Source organism: Anomaloglossus baeobatrachus, chromosome 7, assembly GCF_048569485.1.
Source record: "Anomaloglossus baeobatrachus isolate aAnoBae1 chromosome 7, aAnoBae1.hap1, whole genome shotgun sequence".
Taxonomy (NCBI): Eukaryota; Metazoa; Chordata; class Amphibia; order Anura; family Aromobatidae; genus Anomaloglossus; species Anomaloglossus baeobatrachus.
The window spans coordinates 22414160-22431292 of NC_134359.1; the positions used below are offsets into that span (position 1 = coordinate 22414160).

General features: G+C 47.5%; 1 protein-coding gene across 1 annotated transcript in view; it reads right to left on the bottom strand.

The window, feature by feature from the left end:
- ZRANB3 (zinc finger RANBP2-type containing 3) overlaps positions 1-17133 on the bottom strand; it is a 255035-nt gene that overhangs the window by 48881 nt on the left and 189021 nt on the right. The window contains exon 11 of the mRNA XM_075319678.1: positions 15630-16110. Coding sequence (XP_075175793.1) covers positions 15630-16110 — 481 coding nt within the window. The remainder of the gene's footprint in view (positions 1-15629; positions 16111-17133) is intronic.

Consider the following 17133-nt stretch of genomic DNA (forward strand, 5'->3'; position numbering starts at 1 on the left):
AGGTGCAAATACAGAGGAGTCACCACAAGGAGCAAATACAGAGGAGTCACCACAAGGTGCAAATACAGAGGAGTCACCACAAGGAGCAAATACAGAGGAGTCACGACAAGGAGCAAATACAGAGGAGTCACGACAAGGTGCAAATACAGAGGAGTCACCACAAGGAGCAAATACAGAGGAGTCACCACAAGGAGCAAATACAGAGGAGTCACCACAAGGTGCAAATACAGAGGAGTCACCACAAGGAGCAAATACAGAGGGGTCACCACAAGGTGCAAATACAGAGGAATCACCACAAGGAGCAAATACAGAGGAATCACCACAAGGAGCAAATACAGAGGAATCACCACAAGGAGCAAATACAGAGAGGTCACCACAAGGAGCAAATACAGAGGAGTCACCACAAGGAGCAAATACAGAGGAGTCACCACAAGAAGCAAATACAGAGGAGTCACCACAAGGGGTAAATACAGATTAGTCACCACAAGGAGCAAATACAGAGGAGTCACCACAAGGAGCAAATACAAAGGAGTCACCACAAGGAGCAAATACAGAGGGGTCACCACAAGGAATAAATACAGAGGAGTCACCACAAGGAGCAAATACAGAGGAGTCACCACAAGGAGCAAATACAGAGGAGTCACCACAAGGGGTAAATACAGAGGAGTCACCACAAGGAGCAAATACAGAGGAGTCACCACAAGGAGCAAATACAGAGGAGTCACCACAAGGGGTAAATACAGAGGAGTCACCACAAAGGGTAAATACAGAGGAGTCACCACAAAGAGCAAATACAGAGGAGTCACCACAAGGAGCAAATACAGAGGGGTCACCACAATGGGTAAATACAGAGGAGTCACCACAAGGAGCAAATACAGAGGAGTCACCACAAGGTGCAAATACAGAGGAGTCACCACAAGGAGCAAATACAGAGGAGTCACCACAAGGAGCAAATACAGAGGAGTCACCACAAGGAGCAAATACAGAGGAGTCACCACAAGGGGCAAATACAGAGGAGTCACCACAAGGAGCAAATACAGAGGAGTCACCACAAGGTGCAAATACAGAGTTGTCACCACAAGGAGCAAATACAGAGGGGTCACCACAAGGAGCAAATACAGAGGAGTCACCACAAGGAGCAAATACAGAGGAGTCACCACAAGGAGCAAATACAGAGGAGTCACCACAAGGAGCAAATACAGAGGAGTCACCACAAGGAGCAAATACAGAGGAGTCACCACAAGGAGCAAATACAGAGGAGTCACCACAAGGAGCAAATACAGAGGGGTCACCACAAGGAGCAAATACAGAGGAGTCACCACAAGGAGCAAATACAGAGGGGTCACCACAAGGAGCAAATACAGAGGAGTCACCACAAGGAGCAAATACAGAGGAGTCACCACAAGGTGCAAATACAGAGGGGTCACCACAAGGAGCAAATACAAAGGAGTCACCACAAGAAGCAAATACAAAGGAGTCACCACAAGAAGCAAATACAAAGGAGTCACCACAAGGAGCAAATACAGAGGAGTCACCACAAGGAGCAAATACAGAGGGGTCACCACAAGGGGTAAATACAGAGGAGTCACCACAAGGAGCAAATACAGAGGAGTCACCACAAGGAGCAAATACAGAGGGGTCACCACAAGGAGCAAATACAGAGGAGACACCACAAGGAGCAAATACAGAGGAGTCACCACAAGGAGCAAATACAGAGGAGTCACCACAAGGAGCAAATACAGAGGAGTCACCACAAGGAGCAAATACAGAGGAGTCACCACAAGGAGCAAATACAGAGGGGTCACCACAAGGAGCAAATACAGAGGAGTCACCACAAGGAGCAAATACAGAGGGGTCACCACAAGGAGCAAATACAGAGGGGTCACCACAAGGAGCAAATACAGAGGAGTCACCACAAGAAGCAAATACAAAGGAGTCACCACAAGGGGCAAATACAGAGGAGTTACCACAAGGAGCAAATACAGAGGAGTCACCACAAGGAGCAAATACAGAGGAGTCACCACAAGGAGCAAATACAGAGGAGTCACCACAAGGTGCAAATACAGAGGAGTCACCACAAGAAGCAAATACAAAGGAGTCACCACAAGGGGCAAATACAGAGGAGTCACCACAAGGAGCAAATACAGAGGAGTCACCACAAGGAGCAAATACAGAGGAGTCACCACAAGGAGCAAATACAGAGGAGTCACCACAAGGTGCAAATACAGAGGAGTCACCACAAGGAGCAAATACAGAGGAGTCACCACAAGGTGCAAATACAGAGGGGTCACCACAAGGAGCAAATACAGAGGAGTCACCACAAGGAGCAAATACAGAGGGGTCACCACAAGAAGCAAATACAGAGGAGTCACCACAAGGAGCAAATACAGAGGGGTCACCACAAGGTACAAATCATTTAGAAGCCTGAAGATTGAAAGGCCGGATTAGAGTTTGCCAAAAAGCATCTAAAGAAGCCGCTCAGTTCTGGAAAAGCAGCAGAGGACAGAGGAGACCAAGATCAACCTGCACCAGAATGATGGGGAAAAAAAAGTCTGAAGAAGGTTTGGAGAGGCTTCTGATCATTAGGAGAACTATTATAGTAGTTATATTCTTGTAGATAAGGGCCATATTATAGTAGTTATATTCTTGTACATAGGAGCAGTATTATAGTAGTTATATTCTTGTACATAGGGGCGGTATTATAGTAGTTATATTCTTGTACATAGGAGCAGTATTATAGTAGTTATATTCTTGTACATAGGGGTAGTATTATAGTAGATATATTCTTGTACATAGGGGCAGTATTATAGTAGTTATATTCTTGTACATAGGAGCAGTATTATAGTAGTTATATTCTTGTATATAGGAGCAGTATTATAGTAGTTATATTCTTGTACATAGGGGCAGTATTATAGTAGTTATATTCTTGTACATAGGAGCAGTAGTATAATAGTTATATTCTTGTACATAGGGGCCGTATTATAGCAGTTATATTCTTGTACATAGGGAGCAGTATTATAGTAGTTATATTCTTGTACATAGGAGCAGTATTATAGTAGTTATATTCCTGTACATACCGTAACAGTAATTTCAGTAGTTGTTATGCCTCTTCCTCCTTTCAGTTCAAATAAAGTACATATCTCAGCAGGGTGTGAGAAGTATATCAGAAAGATACTAAAACTTACATATATTTGTGCTTTTCAAGCTACTTTGGTTCCTGAGAATTTCTACTTGTTTTTTCACATTAATTTCAAATATCTGTCCTCCGCTAACAATGTATCAATCTTCCAAATACCAGCTTGTCGTTACTAAATGTAAAGCACCACATGGGGAGCAGTGCTTCAATGCTGGAGTGAAAGGTAACACTTGTAGCATTGAATCTTGGTTTCTGAAACCAATCTGCTGAAATTATTAAACTATATTCTCAAAGTGATATATATTCACTGATGTAGACAGACTGGCAGAACGCTATTGTTATTGCACTATTGTAAAACAGGAAAACAGAATAATTTTGCATCAGTCTTAAAAGTAAAAAAAAAAAATGCCATCTAATATTAAAAAATGAATTGCTTTTGCAAATATCTATTGTTTTGTATATATAGTGCCTATGTAGACCTATGTCTCGCAATGATTACAGACTACAACAAATTTTGCACAGTCTAGTCCAGAACTCATGCATTACTCCAATCTCTCAGGTTTATTTGATAATAATGAATGGAGGTTATGTACTGCAGAGGCCAGGAGACATTGTATAGAGAGGGCCGAGAGGAGGAGACATTGTATAGAGAGGGCCGAGAGGAGGAGACATTGTATAGAGAGGGCCGAGAGGAGGAGACATTGTATAGAGAGGGCCGAGAGGAGGAGACATTGTATAGAGAGGGCCGAGAGGAGGAGACATTGTATAGAGAGGGCCGAGAGGAGGAGACATTGTATACAGAGGGCCGAGAGGAGGAGACATTGTATACAGAGGGCTGAGAGGAGGAGACATTGTATACAGAGGGCCGAGAGGAGGAGACATTGTATACAGAGGGCCGAGAGGAGGAGACATTGTATACAGAGGGCCGAGAGAAGGAGACATTGTATACAGAGAGCCGAGAGGAGGAGACATTGTATACAGAGGGCCGAGAGGAGGAGACATTGTATACAGAGGGCCGAGAGGAGGAGACATTGTATAGAGAGGGCCGAGAGAAGGAGACATTGTATAGAGAGGGCCGAGAAGAAGAGACATTGTATAGAGAGGGCCAAGAGGAGGAGACATTGTATAGAGAGGGCCGAGAGGAGGAGACATTGTATACAGAGGGCCGAGAGGAGGAGACATTGTATACAGAGGGCCGAGAGGAGGAGGCATTGTATAGAGAGGGCCGAGAGAAGGAGACATTGTATAGAGAGGGCCGAGAGGAGGAGGCATTGTATAGAGAGGGCCGAGAGGAGGAGACATTGTATACAGAGGGCCGAGAGGAGGAGACATTGTATAGAGAGGGCCGAGAGGAGGAGACATTGTATAGAGAGGGCCGAGAGGAGGAGACATTGTATCGAGAGGGCCGAGAGGAGGAGACATTGTATCGAGAGGGCCGAGAGGAGGAGACATTGTATCGAGAGGGCCGAGAGGAGGAGACATTGTATAGAGAGGGCCGAGAGGAGGAGACATTGTATAGAGAGGGCCGAGAGGAGGAGACATTGTATCGAGAGGGCCGAGAGGAGGAGACATTGTATCGAGAGGGCCGAGAGGAGGAGACATTGTATAGAGAGGGCCGAGAGGAGGAGACATTGTATAGAGAGGGCCAAGAGAAGGAGACATTGTATAGAGAGGGCCGAGAGGAGGAGACATTGTATAGAGAGGGCCGAGAATAGGAGACATTGTATAGAGGGGGCCGAGAGGAGGAGACATTGTATAGAGAGGGCCGAGAGGAGGAGACATTGTATCGAGAGGGCCGAGAGGAGGAGACATTGTATAGAGAGGGCCGAGAGGAGGAGACATTGTATAGAGAGGGCCAAGAGAAGGAGACATTGTATAGAGAGGGCCGAGAGGAGGAGACATTGTATAGAGAGGGCCGAGAATAGGAGACATTGTATAGAGGGGGCCGAGAGGAGGAGACATTGTATAGAGAGGGCCGAGAGGAGAAGACATTGTATACAGAGGGCCGAGAGGAGGAGACATTGTATAGAGAGGGCCGAGAGAAGGAGACATTGTATAGAGAGGGCCAAGAGGAGGAAACATTGTATAGAGAGGGCCGAGAGGAGGAGACATTGTATAGAGAGGGCCAAGAGGAGGAAACATTGTACAGAGAGGGCAGAGAGGAGGAGACATTGTATAGAGAGGGCCGAGAGGAGGAGACATTGTATAGAGAGGACCGAGAGGAGGAGACATTCTATAGAGAGGACCGAGAGGAGGAGACATTGTATAGAGAGGGCCGAGAGGAGGAGACATTGTATAGAGAGGGCCGAGAGGAGGAGACATTGTATAGAGAGGGCAGAGAGGAGGAGACATTGTATAGAGAGGGCCGAGAGGAGGAGACATTGTATAGAGAGGGCCGAGAGGAGGAGACATTGTATAGAGAGGGCCGAGAGGAGGAGACATTGTATAGAGAGGGCCGAGAGGAGGAGACATTGTACAGAGAGGGCCAAGAGGAGGAGACATTGTATAGAGAGGGCCAAGAGGAGGAGACATTGTATAGAGAGGGCCGAGAGGAGGAGACATTGTATAGAGAGGGCCAAGAGGAGGAGACATTGTACAGAGAGGGCAGAGAGGAGGAGACATTGTACAGAGAGGGCCGAGAGGAGGAGACATTGTATAGAGAGGGCCGAGAGGAGGAGACATTGTATAGAGAGGGCCGAAAGGAGGAGACATTGTATAGAGAGGGCCGAGAGGAGGAGACATTGTATAGAGAGGGCAGAGAGGAGGAGACATTGTATAGAGAGGGCCGAGAGGAGGAGACATTGTATAGAGAGGGCCGAGAGGAGGAGACATTGTATAGAGAGGGCCGAGAGAAGGAGACATTGTATAGAGAGGGCCGAGAGGAGGAAACATTGTATAGAGAGGGCCAAGAAGAGGTGGTATTGTATAGAGAGGGCCGAGAGAAGGAGACATTGTATAGAGAGGGCCGAGCGGAGGAGACATTGTATAGAGAGGGCAGAGAGGAGGAAGCATTGTATAGAGAGGGCCGAGAGGAGGAGACATTGTATAGAAGGAAGGAAGCATTGTATTGAGAGGGCCGAGAGGAGAAAGCATTGTATATAGAGGGCCGAGAGGAGGCGGCATTGTATATAGAGGGCCGAGAGGAGGAGGCATTGTATATAGAAGGCCGAGAGGAGGAGACATTGTATAGGGAGGGCCGAGAGGAGGAGACATTGTATAGGGAGGGCCGAGAGGAGGAGACATTGTATAGAGAGGGCCGAGAGGAGGAGACATTGTATAGAGGGAAGGAAGCATTGTATTGAGAGGGCCGAGAGGAGGAGGCATTGTATATAGAGGGCAGAGAGGAAGAGACATTGTGTAGAGAGGGCCGAGAGGAGGAGACATTGTATAGAGGGGGCCGAGAGGAAAATACATTGTATAGAGAGAGCCGAGAGGAGGAGACATTGTATAGAAAGGGCCGAGAGGAGGAGGCATTGTATAGAGAGGGCCGAGAGGAGGCATTGTATAGAGAGAGCCGAGAGGAGACATTGCATAGAGAGGGCCGAGAGGAGACATTGTATAGAAAGGGCCAAGAGGAGGAGACATTGTATAGAGAGGGCCGAGAGAAGGAGGCATTGTATAGAGAGGCACCAGAGGAGTAGACATTGTGTAGAGAGGGCCGAGAGGAGACATTGTATAGAGAGGGCCGAGAGGAGGAGACATTGTATAGACAGGGCCAAGAGGAGGAGACATTGTATAGAAAGGGCCAAGAGGAGGAGACATTGTATAGAGAGGGCCGAGAGAAGGAGGCATTGTATAGAGAGGCACCAGAGGAGTAGACATTGTGTAGAGAGGGCCGAGAGGAGGCGACATTGTATAGAGAGGGCCAAGAGGAGGAGACATTGTATAGAGAGAGCCAAGAGGAGGAGACATTGAATAGGGAGCGCCGAGAGGAGGAGACATTGTATAGGGAGCGCCGAGAGGAGGAGACATTGTATGGAGGGAAGGAAGCATTGTATTGAGAGGGCCGAGAGGAGGAAGCATTGTATATAGAGGGCCGAGAGGAGGAGACATTGTATATAGAGGGCAGAGAGGAAGAGACATTGCATAGAGAGGGCCGAGAGGAGGAGACATTGTATAGGGTGGGCCGAGAGGAGGAGACATTGTATAGAGAGGGCCAAGAGGAGGAGACATTGTATAGAGAGGGCCGAGAGGAGGAGGCATTTTATAGAGAGGGCCGAGAGGGGGAGGCATTGTATAGAGAGGGCCGAGAGGAGGAGACATTGTAAAGAAAGGGCCAAGAGGAGGAGACATTGTATAGGGAGGGCCGAGAGGAGGAGACATTGTATAGAGAGGGCCGAGAGGAAGAGAACATTGTATAGAGAGGGCCGAGAGGAGAACATTGTATAGAGAGGGCCGAGAGGAGGAGACATTGTAAAGAGAGGTCCAAGAGGAGGAGACATTGTATAGAGAGGGCCGAGAGGAGGAGGCATTGTATAGAGAGGGCCAAAAGGAGGAGACATTGTATAAAGAGGGCTGCAAAGAGGCGGCATTGTATAGAGAGGGACGAGAGGAGTATTGTACTGCAAAAGAGGCTGTATATAGAAGGGCTTAGAGAAAATATGATCTGCAGGAGAAGGCTGTATATTGTATATATATTTGATAAGAGGAGCGATGTACTGAGAGGAGCAATTACCTGCAGGATGGGGCTGTATATTGGGAGGGGTGAGAAGCAACACACTGCAGGATAAGGCAAATTGAGAGAGCTTAGCGAAGCAATGTACTACAGGATGGGGCTGTATATACAGTGGCTGAGAGGAGCGATGTACTGCAGCAGGGTGAATATAGAGGTGCTAAGTGATATGGTTTTGCAGGAAAAGGCTGTATAGAAATAAGCTGAGAGGAGTGATACAGGATGGGTTATATATATTCAAACACCCGAAAAATTGGTTAAGGGTCCTTTAAAAAAAAATGTTTTCCACATTCCCGTAATTTCCAGTTTCTCAGGGGATTAAGAGCGATGATGGAGTTGCAGGTAAAATACTATAATCGGAGTGAACAGATTTTATAACAATATAAGGTACAGTAGATTATCCCAGCATTATCCTGTATTCTGCATTGCGTCCCTATTACTTACAGCATGGGGGGGATGATCCTGTGTAATGTACGGCCGATCATCAGAAGTGTCTAATTATCATCATATGATCACTAATCCGTGTCATCATTGTGATATCGGCAGTCACAGCTGGTAACGAGTGTGATTATTACTACCGCCTGCTAATTATACTGCACACCGCTGCAGGTAGAATCATATCACCATGACCATTTCTTTGTACGAAAGTGGGATATCTGAAACTTACATAGATACAGTAAAAAGAAGAGATCACACTCGTCTGCAGATTTCAGCATCTGAGCATTTACCTGGTGGTCTGAAGATTAAAGGGGCTGTTTAGAACATGTCCATAGATCGAGACTGCTATTGCAAATTCTTATTATTGCATAAAGAGTGAGCCCTAGTTAAAACTAAAAAAAAAAAGTGGGAAAGTTGTCTCTGAGCTGGTGGGTGTAGACTGGCTGCTATGATGTCTCCCATATACTGCACACACAGACATGAGGAATTCCTGTTATCCTGACTATGTAGCACACGTTCTCCAGTTTTCCTCTATTGGCTCCCTCTCTAATTTTTAGTTGTCTAGGAGCTAGTGGATGGAAAATAGCCGCTATGAGGTCTCCCATACACAGCCCTCATACATTAGGATTGCAGCTCTCCTGATTTTGTAGCACATGACCTTCAGTTCTCCTCTCTGCAGGATCTCTCTTATTTTCAGTTGTCTCTGAGCTAGTGGGTGGACACCAGCTGCTAGGATGTCTTCAATACACAGCACACCCAGACAGGAGGAATTCCTGTTATCCTGACTACGTAGCACAAGTTCGCCAGTTTTCCTCTCTGTTGGATTCCTCCCTAATTTTCAGTTGTCTCGGAGCTAGAGCATGTGGAAAATAGCTGCTGTGAAGTCTCCCATACACAGCACACACAGACATGAGGGATTCCTGCTCTTCTGATTTTGTAGTACATAGTCATCAGTTTTCCTCTCTACAGGCTCCCTCTCATATTATCCGCAGTCTCTGAGCTAGTGGATGGAAAATAGCCGCTATGAGGTCTCCCATACACAGCACTCAGACATTAGGATTCCTGCTCTCCTGAATTTGTAGCACATGTTCTTCAGTTCTCCTCTCGGCAGGATCTCTCTAATTTTCAGCTGTTTCGGAGCTAGTGGGTGGACACCAGCTGCTAGGATGTCTTCCATACACAGCACACCCAGACATGAGGAATTCCTGTTATCCTGACTATGTAGCAGAAGTTCACCAGTTTTCCTCTCTGCTGGATCCTGCTAATTTTCACTTGTCTCTGAGCTAGTGGATGGAAAATAGCTGTTATGATGTCTCACATACTCTGCACACACAAACATTTGGAATGTCTGCTCTCCTGATTTTGTAGCACACGTTCTTTAGTTTTCCTCTCAAATTTTCAGTTGCCTGTGAGCTGGTGGGTGGAGATGAGAGCACACACACAGATATGAGGGGGTTCTGCTATACTTTTTCTATGTTGCACATGTAGCGCCCAGAGAAGGGGGTACTCGGTCCCGGGCAGTAACAAATGGGAATATCACTGGTGGCCGTTGCCCGGTCCCATGCTCTGGGCCCCTTTTGTTAATGGGGGGTATTTACAGGGGAGTTAAGAGTTTTTGTCATGTAACGCCCCCTGCGGGTTGCGGTTAAGAATGGAGAGCCGCCGCTGCTGAATGTGGGTACTCCCAGGGCTGGTGGTAGTGGCAGCTGTGATGGTAGGCTCTCCGCAGGTAGGGCCGTGCCTGGGAGATGTAACGGGGGCAATAACGGAGACCACTCCAGGTTGTCTTTAACAGTCTCTACTCACTGTGGACCCAGGGGTTGCTGGTTCAGGTCCCTTGGAGTATCAGTGCCAATGTAGTGACCCAGGTTGCTCTGTCCCCGGCACTCTTAGTTGATTGGATCCCCGAAGCGTGGAGTGTTTGGGGCCCCTGACTGTCCCTTTTGGGGTACAGTCTCCTCCGTACGGCGGGCAGTGCGGACCCTGCAGGGAGGTAAGTGTCCAAACCCCGATCCTAGTTTAGTGCAGATGCCCCCAGATTATTTGGTTCGGTTAAGTCCGTGAAGGTGTCCTCACACCTCACACCTATTTACCATACAGTCTAAAACTTGTGCTTGACCTAGGGCCCTGTGCCCTGTGCGTGCTCGGGTCCCAGCGGTATCTCCGGTACCTGACATGGCGACACGCTCTCCTGTGCCCCCGGGGTCACCGTTACACGGACCCAGCTCAGGCACATCCGCACACCTCTCCTGTGTGCTCCCCTCTTCTAGACCGCTCTCTGACTGACTGACCCCTCCCACCAGGCTGGCTATACCCAGGGACTCGTTCCCATGGCGACCATCCCCTTACATGGTTAACCCTCTATGCCCAGTGTGGAGTGGTGAACTAGGATTTTGGTCGTGTTTGGATGGAATCGGCACTGGTACTCCAGATCCCACGGAGTACGTCCTGCATCCCCAAGAGGATGCAGTTCACTGTAGTGCCCTGAGGGTCTCAGGGGCGCTACACACATATTTAGAAAAAGCAGCAGCATTGAGAACATCACACAACAGTACTGAGCAGTGTAGCTTTGAATCCACCACTGAAGTGAGATAAAACTCTTACTAGAAAGCAGCAACACAGGTCTGTGTGTGTGTTAGCACAATGCTTTGACTGTTTACTTAGGGATCAGATTGCAGCTGAGGTCTGTGGAAAGGAGGAGGAGGAGGAGGGAGAAACAGACAGTCCATGGAGAGACAGACGAAGAAATGTAGCAGTATTTCCGTGTGATTGATGAGTTGAGGAGGCAGAGGGAGGAGGAGAAGTGGCTCATAAGTGGATAAAGATGCATATTTCTCTGATAAGACATATCACAAAATTTTTTTATATATTTGCTTGTACTATTGATTTATTTAAAGTTTGAGTTGAGGAGGGAGAAGGCGGAAAAGAAGTGGCTCATAAGTGGATAAAGATGCATATTTCTCTGATAAGACATATCACAAAGTTTTTTTATATATTTGCTTGTACTATTGATTTATTTTAAGTTTGAGTTGAGGAGGGAGAGGGCGGAAAAGAAGTGGCTCATAAGTGGCTCATAAGTGGATAAAGATGCATATTTCTCTGATAAGATATATCACAAAGTTTTTTATATTTGCTTGTACTATTTATTTATTTATTTAAAGTTTGAGTTGAGGAGGGAGAGGGCGGAAAAGAAGTGGCTCATAAGTGGCTCATAAGTGGATAAAGATGCATATTTCTCTGATAAGATATATCACAAAGTTTTCTATATTTGCTTGTACTATTGATTTATTTTAAGTTTGAGTTGAGGAGGGAGAGGGCGGAAAAGAAGTGGCTCATAAGTGGCTCATAAGTGGATAAAGATGCATATTTCTCTGATAAGATATATCACAAAGTTTTTTATATTTGCTTGTACTATTTATTTATTTTAAGTTTGAGTTGAGGAGGGAGAGGGCGGAAAAGAAGTGGCTCATAAGTGGATAAAGATGCATATTTCTCTGATAAGATATATTACAAAGTTTTTATATATATATTATATATATATATATTTGCTTGTACTATTGATATATTTAAAGTTTGCTGAAACAACACAGACTATTCAGCCTTTTCTTGAGAGGTCTATGACTGTCAGCTCTACAATGAAGTGTTTTTAATACTATAATTCCGCACATTTTTATGGTGCTTTTTTTTCCTTGGAATATACAGATTTTCGGTGAATAGTAAGCAGGCTTGTTGGAATCTAATTATCCCCAGAGAATCTCAGATTCTTAATTAACCCGAGCTCTTTATGGCTCCGGAGACACTAATGCAGCATCCAGAATGCCGAGGTCCACAAAGTCCGCGCCAATCTCACGTCAGGAATCCAAAAATAAGCAAAATTACAACCTGTTCCTTTTTTTTTTTTTTGTTTTTTTGCAAACTAAAGAAAATGTGGGGACTGGCGGGTTCTAGAACAATGCAAACTTTAGCAGAATGCAGAAAAGTTTACGGCGTGGTCCCGGGCATGCAGCGGAGAGTTTAGAATGAAATGCAAACGCAGCATCATTAGTCTGCGAAAGAACTAAAAATCTATAATTTCATTGCCCTTTTGATCATAAATCTCCAGACGGGGAAGGAAAACAGCAGGGCGATGAATGTTAGGCTTATTTGCTGCCATGGAAACGGGACCTCCGCTCCTGCCCATTGAATTCGCGTCCCGCTGACATTAATCAGAAATGTCCATTTGTGCCAAGCTTAATGCCATGCCATAGCAGATCTCAACATACGTTCTTGACAGAAATTGGCACCTTTCACTTTCCGAGGAGACACATTCACAGATTGATGCTCAGGTAGGATTTTTGGCCCCTGTGCAGAAGTCTGAAATATGCATAACCTCGTTTGCCTCCGCCAGCCTCGGCTTCTTAAAGGTGAATTTGCCATTCAGCGTATGATGGCGTCTATAACGCTCCTATAATACAGAGGGACGGCGCACTGTGTTCCTATATCAGACGCTTAAAGGGAAATTCCCACCATCGCCTGTGACCATCGCTCCGATCTCCAGTCACTGAGCGGCCGCAGCCACAAGGAGAGAGAAAGGATCAAGAGCGCAAGATGAAGAGCAACACAAAACATCTACAACCCCATCACAAAGGAGGACGGAGGACGACTAAGAAGGAGGACGACGACTAAGGAGGAGGAGGACGACAAAGAAGGAGGAGGACGACTAAGAAGGAGGAGGACGACAAAGAAGGAGGAGGACGACAAAGAAGGAGGAGGACGACAAAGAAGGAGGAGGACGACTAAGAAGGAAGAGGACGACTAAGAAGGAGGAGGACGACTAAGAAGGAGGAGGACGACTAAGAAGGAGGAGGACGACTAAGAAGGAGGAGGACGACTAAGAAGGAGGAGGACGACTAAGAAGGAAGAGGACGACTAAGAAGGAGGACGACGACTAAGAAGGAGGACGACTAAGAAGGAGGAGGACGACTAAGAAGGAGGAGGACGACTAAGAAGGAAGAGGACGACTAAGAAGGAGGAGGACGACTAAGAAGGAGGAGGACGACTAAGAAGGAGGAGGACGACTAAGAAGGAGGAGGACGACTAAGAAGGAGGAGGACGACAAAGAAGGAGGAGGACGACTAAGAAGGAAGAGGACGACTAAGAAGGAGGAGGACGACTAAGAAGGAGGAGGACGACTAAGAAGGAGGAGGACGACTAAGAAGGAGGACGACGACTAAGAAGGAGGACGACGACTAAGAAGGAGGACGACGACTAAGGAGGACGACTAAGAAGGAGGAGGACGACAAAGAAGGAGGAGGACGACTAAGAAGGAGGAGGACGACTAAGAAGGAGGAGGACGACAAAGAAGGAGGAGGACGACTAAGAAGGAGGACGACTAAGAAGGAGGAGGACGACTAAGAAGGAGGACGACTAAGAAGGAGGAGGACGACTAAGAAGGAGGAGGACGACTAAGAAGGAGGAGGACGACAAAGAAGTAGGAGGACGACAAAGAAGTAGGAGGACGACTAAGAAGGAAGAGGACGACTAAGAAGGAAGAGGACGACTAAGAAGGAAGAGGACGACTAAGAAGGAAGAGGACGACTAAGAAGGAAGAGGACGACTAAGAAGGAGGAGGACGACTAAGAAGGAGGAGGACGACAAAGAAGGAGGAGGACGACTAAGAAGGAGGAGGACGACTAAGAAGGAGGAGGACGACTAAGAAGGAGGAGGACGACTAAGAAGGAGGAGGACGACTAAGAAGGAGGAGGACGACTAAGAAGGAGGAGGACGACTAAGAAGGAGGAGGACTAAGAAGGAGGAGGACTAAGAAGGAGGACGACGAAGAAGGAGGAGGTCGAAGAAGGAGGAAGAAGGAGGAAGAAGGAGGAAGAAGGAGGAGGAGGCGAAAGACAAAGGAGGAGGCGGAGGACAAAGGAGGAGGCGGAGGACAAAGGAGGAGGCGGAGGACAAAGGAGGAGGCGGAGGACAAAGGAGGAGGCGGAGGACAAAGGAGGAGGCGGAGGACAAAGGAGGAGGCGGAGGACAAAGGAGGAGGCGGAGGACAAAGGAGGAGGCGGAGGACAAAGGAGGAGGCGGAGGACAAAGGAGGAGGCGGAGGACAAAAGAGGAGGCGGAGGACAAAAGAGGAGGCGGAGGACAAAAGAGGAGGCGGAGGACAAAGGAGGAGGCGGAGGACAAAGGAGGAGGCGGAGGACAAAGGAGGAGGCGGAGGACAAAGGAGGAGGCGAAGGACAAAGGAGGAGGCGGAGGACAAAGGAGGAGGCGGAGGACAAAGGAGGAGGCGGAGGACAAAGTAGGAGGCAGAAGACAAAAGGAGGAGGCAGAAGACAAAAGGAGGAGGCAGAAGACAAAGGAGGAGGCAGAAGACAAAGTAGGAGGCGGAGGACAAAGGAGGAGGCAGAAGACAAAAGGAGGAGGCAGAAGACAAAAGGAGGCGGCAGAAGACAAAGGAGGAGGCAGAAGACAAAGGAGGAGGCGGAGGACAAAGGAGGAGGCAAAGGACAAAGGAGGAAACGAAGGACAAAGGAGGAAACGAAGGACAAAGGAGGAGGCGGAGGACAAAGGAGGAGGCGGAGGACAAAGGAGGAGGCGAAGGACAAAGGAGGAGGCGAAGGACAAAGGAGGAGGCGGAGGACAAAGGAGGAGGCGGAGGACAAAGGAGGAGGCGGAGGACAAAGGAGGAGGCGGAGGACAAAGGAGGAGGCGGAGGACAAAGGAGGAGGCGGAGGACAAAGGAGGAGGCGGAGGACAAAGGAGGAGGCAGAAGACAAAAGGAGGAGGCAGAAGACAAAAGGAGGAGGCAGAAGACAAAAGGAGGCGGCAGAAGACAAAGGAGGAGGCAGAAGACAAAGGAGGAGGCAGAAGACAAAGTAGGAGGCAGAAGACAAAAGGAGGAGGCAGAAGACAAAAGGAGGCGGCAGAAGACAAAGGAGGAGGCAGAAGACAAAGGAGGAGGCGGAGGACAAAGGAGGAGGCAAAGGACAAAGGAGGAAACGAAGGACAAAGGAGGAAACGAAGGACAAAGGAGGAGGCGGAGGACAAAGGAGGAGGCGAAGGACAAAGGAGGAGGCGAAGGACAAAGGAGGAGGCGGAGGACAAAGGAGGAGGCGGAGGACAAAGGAGGAGGCGGAGGACAATGTGGTCATGGTTTTCATTATCTAGTTGTTTTTGGATGATTCCTCCAAAATGTTTGTACTTTAGTATTAAAATGGAGCAGTAAAATCAGTGCAAGTTTTTGCGCATTTGAGTGAAATTTTGCCTGCCTTCTACCACCATTAGGGGGCACTTATGAGCTTACTGTAATACCAATTTTGTAAAACTGATGAGAAAAGGTGGACAATCAGGGCACCACTATAAGGACATCTTATTTCTTTATCGTACACCTACCTTTTTTGTTCCTAGGACTCTCACATATCTCGCAATACGGCAGTAAGGAGTTATTGGAGTATGTACAGGCTTGGCAGTCCCACTGCTTCCCCGAGAGGGCAGGCCTGGGAGGGGTATGCAAAGCTCCTTCAGAAACACCCCGCGTCTTAGGTGAAGAAAACAAGGAATAAGGTTTGCCACTCCAAGACTTCCGTTTTCCACCGTTCATGCTTTTAGGAGTGGATTTGGGAGTCTGGCTGCCCGATGGTCGGAAACGTTTGGCTTCCTGGTCAAAGTCTTCATCGGGAAAGAGAGCGTCAACATCCACCACTTCACCGTCGTCTGATGGGACTTTGGTCGCACACACCACTTCTACTGCTTCATCGTCAATCTCCCCAGCAACTTCCACTCCTTCTTCTCCAGAAAGTCTCTTGCGTTTCTTCTCGGCCTCTGGCCGGGGGGAGAAGAAAGATCGGATGTCGTGCTGCTTCTCTTTTTCAAACTAGGAAGAGGAAAAAAGTAAACATGTGAAGGAACATTGCCATACCTCCAGAGCTGTAATACCTCCCACAACCAGGTGGGGTGCTGTCTATACATAAAAACAGACATTTTTAAAAAATTCTGCACTTCTCGTTTGAAATAAGGGTCAACAAAAGACCTTCAGGTAAAGCTCCGAGACCAAAAGACTTCATAACGACAAACTCCGGCTGCTGGACCGGAAACTAAACATGCATTACAAGTTGGTACCGTCATAATCAGGGCATATTTCTGATGCCTATGGTTTAAAATAAGAATAAAATGTACCCAAAAAAAAAAAAAAAAGTAAAACATGGTGGAGGCAGTGTCCTTATGTGCGGGTAAATGAACTCTCTAGGAGTCATGGAGCCACATGTCATTGCTGGGATCATGACTTATTGTATGCAAGTAATCAAAGCACCACTCCTGCATTTTGTTTCATTATATAGTACTGGAGTGGTGCTTTAAATTTAAGCTCCCCGTCTCATACTCACATTCCTTTTTCGGTCCCGCTCCGGTCCCACGGGGCCATCTTATTCCCATAACTTCTGAATGGAGGAAGTCAGAATCTATGTCACAAAACACATTGCAACTCTATGAGAGCCAGAACCAGGCTCTCATACACTTGTATTCTCCAGCACGCTCCATGAAACACTGGAGCTGCCAGCAGATCATAAACTATCAGAAAGCGACACTGAATATAGATGAAGGCAGAGGCAGGCGAGTATAATACAGGGGGCAGAGGATTTAAATTGAAAGGCCCCCCATCCCCTCCCAAAGGCGGTTTCGGCGCTGGATTTGGTGCTTAAAATCTAAGCCCCCTGCCCCCAGCCTTATACGCTCTTTCTTGATTTTTCAGAGCCGCTCTGCTCCTGAGGCAGGAAGTTGGAAGTTACGTCACAAGAGCTCAATTCAATTCTATGAGGGCCAGAACGAGGCTCTCATAGACCTGAATTGATTTGTGACCTGAGGCGCACTACATGAAACACTGGAGCTGCCAGCAGGACAC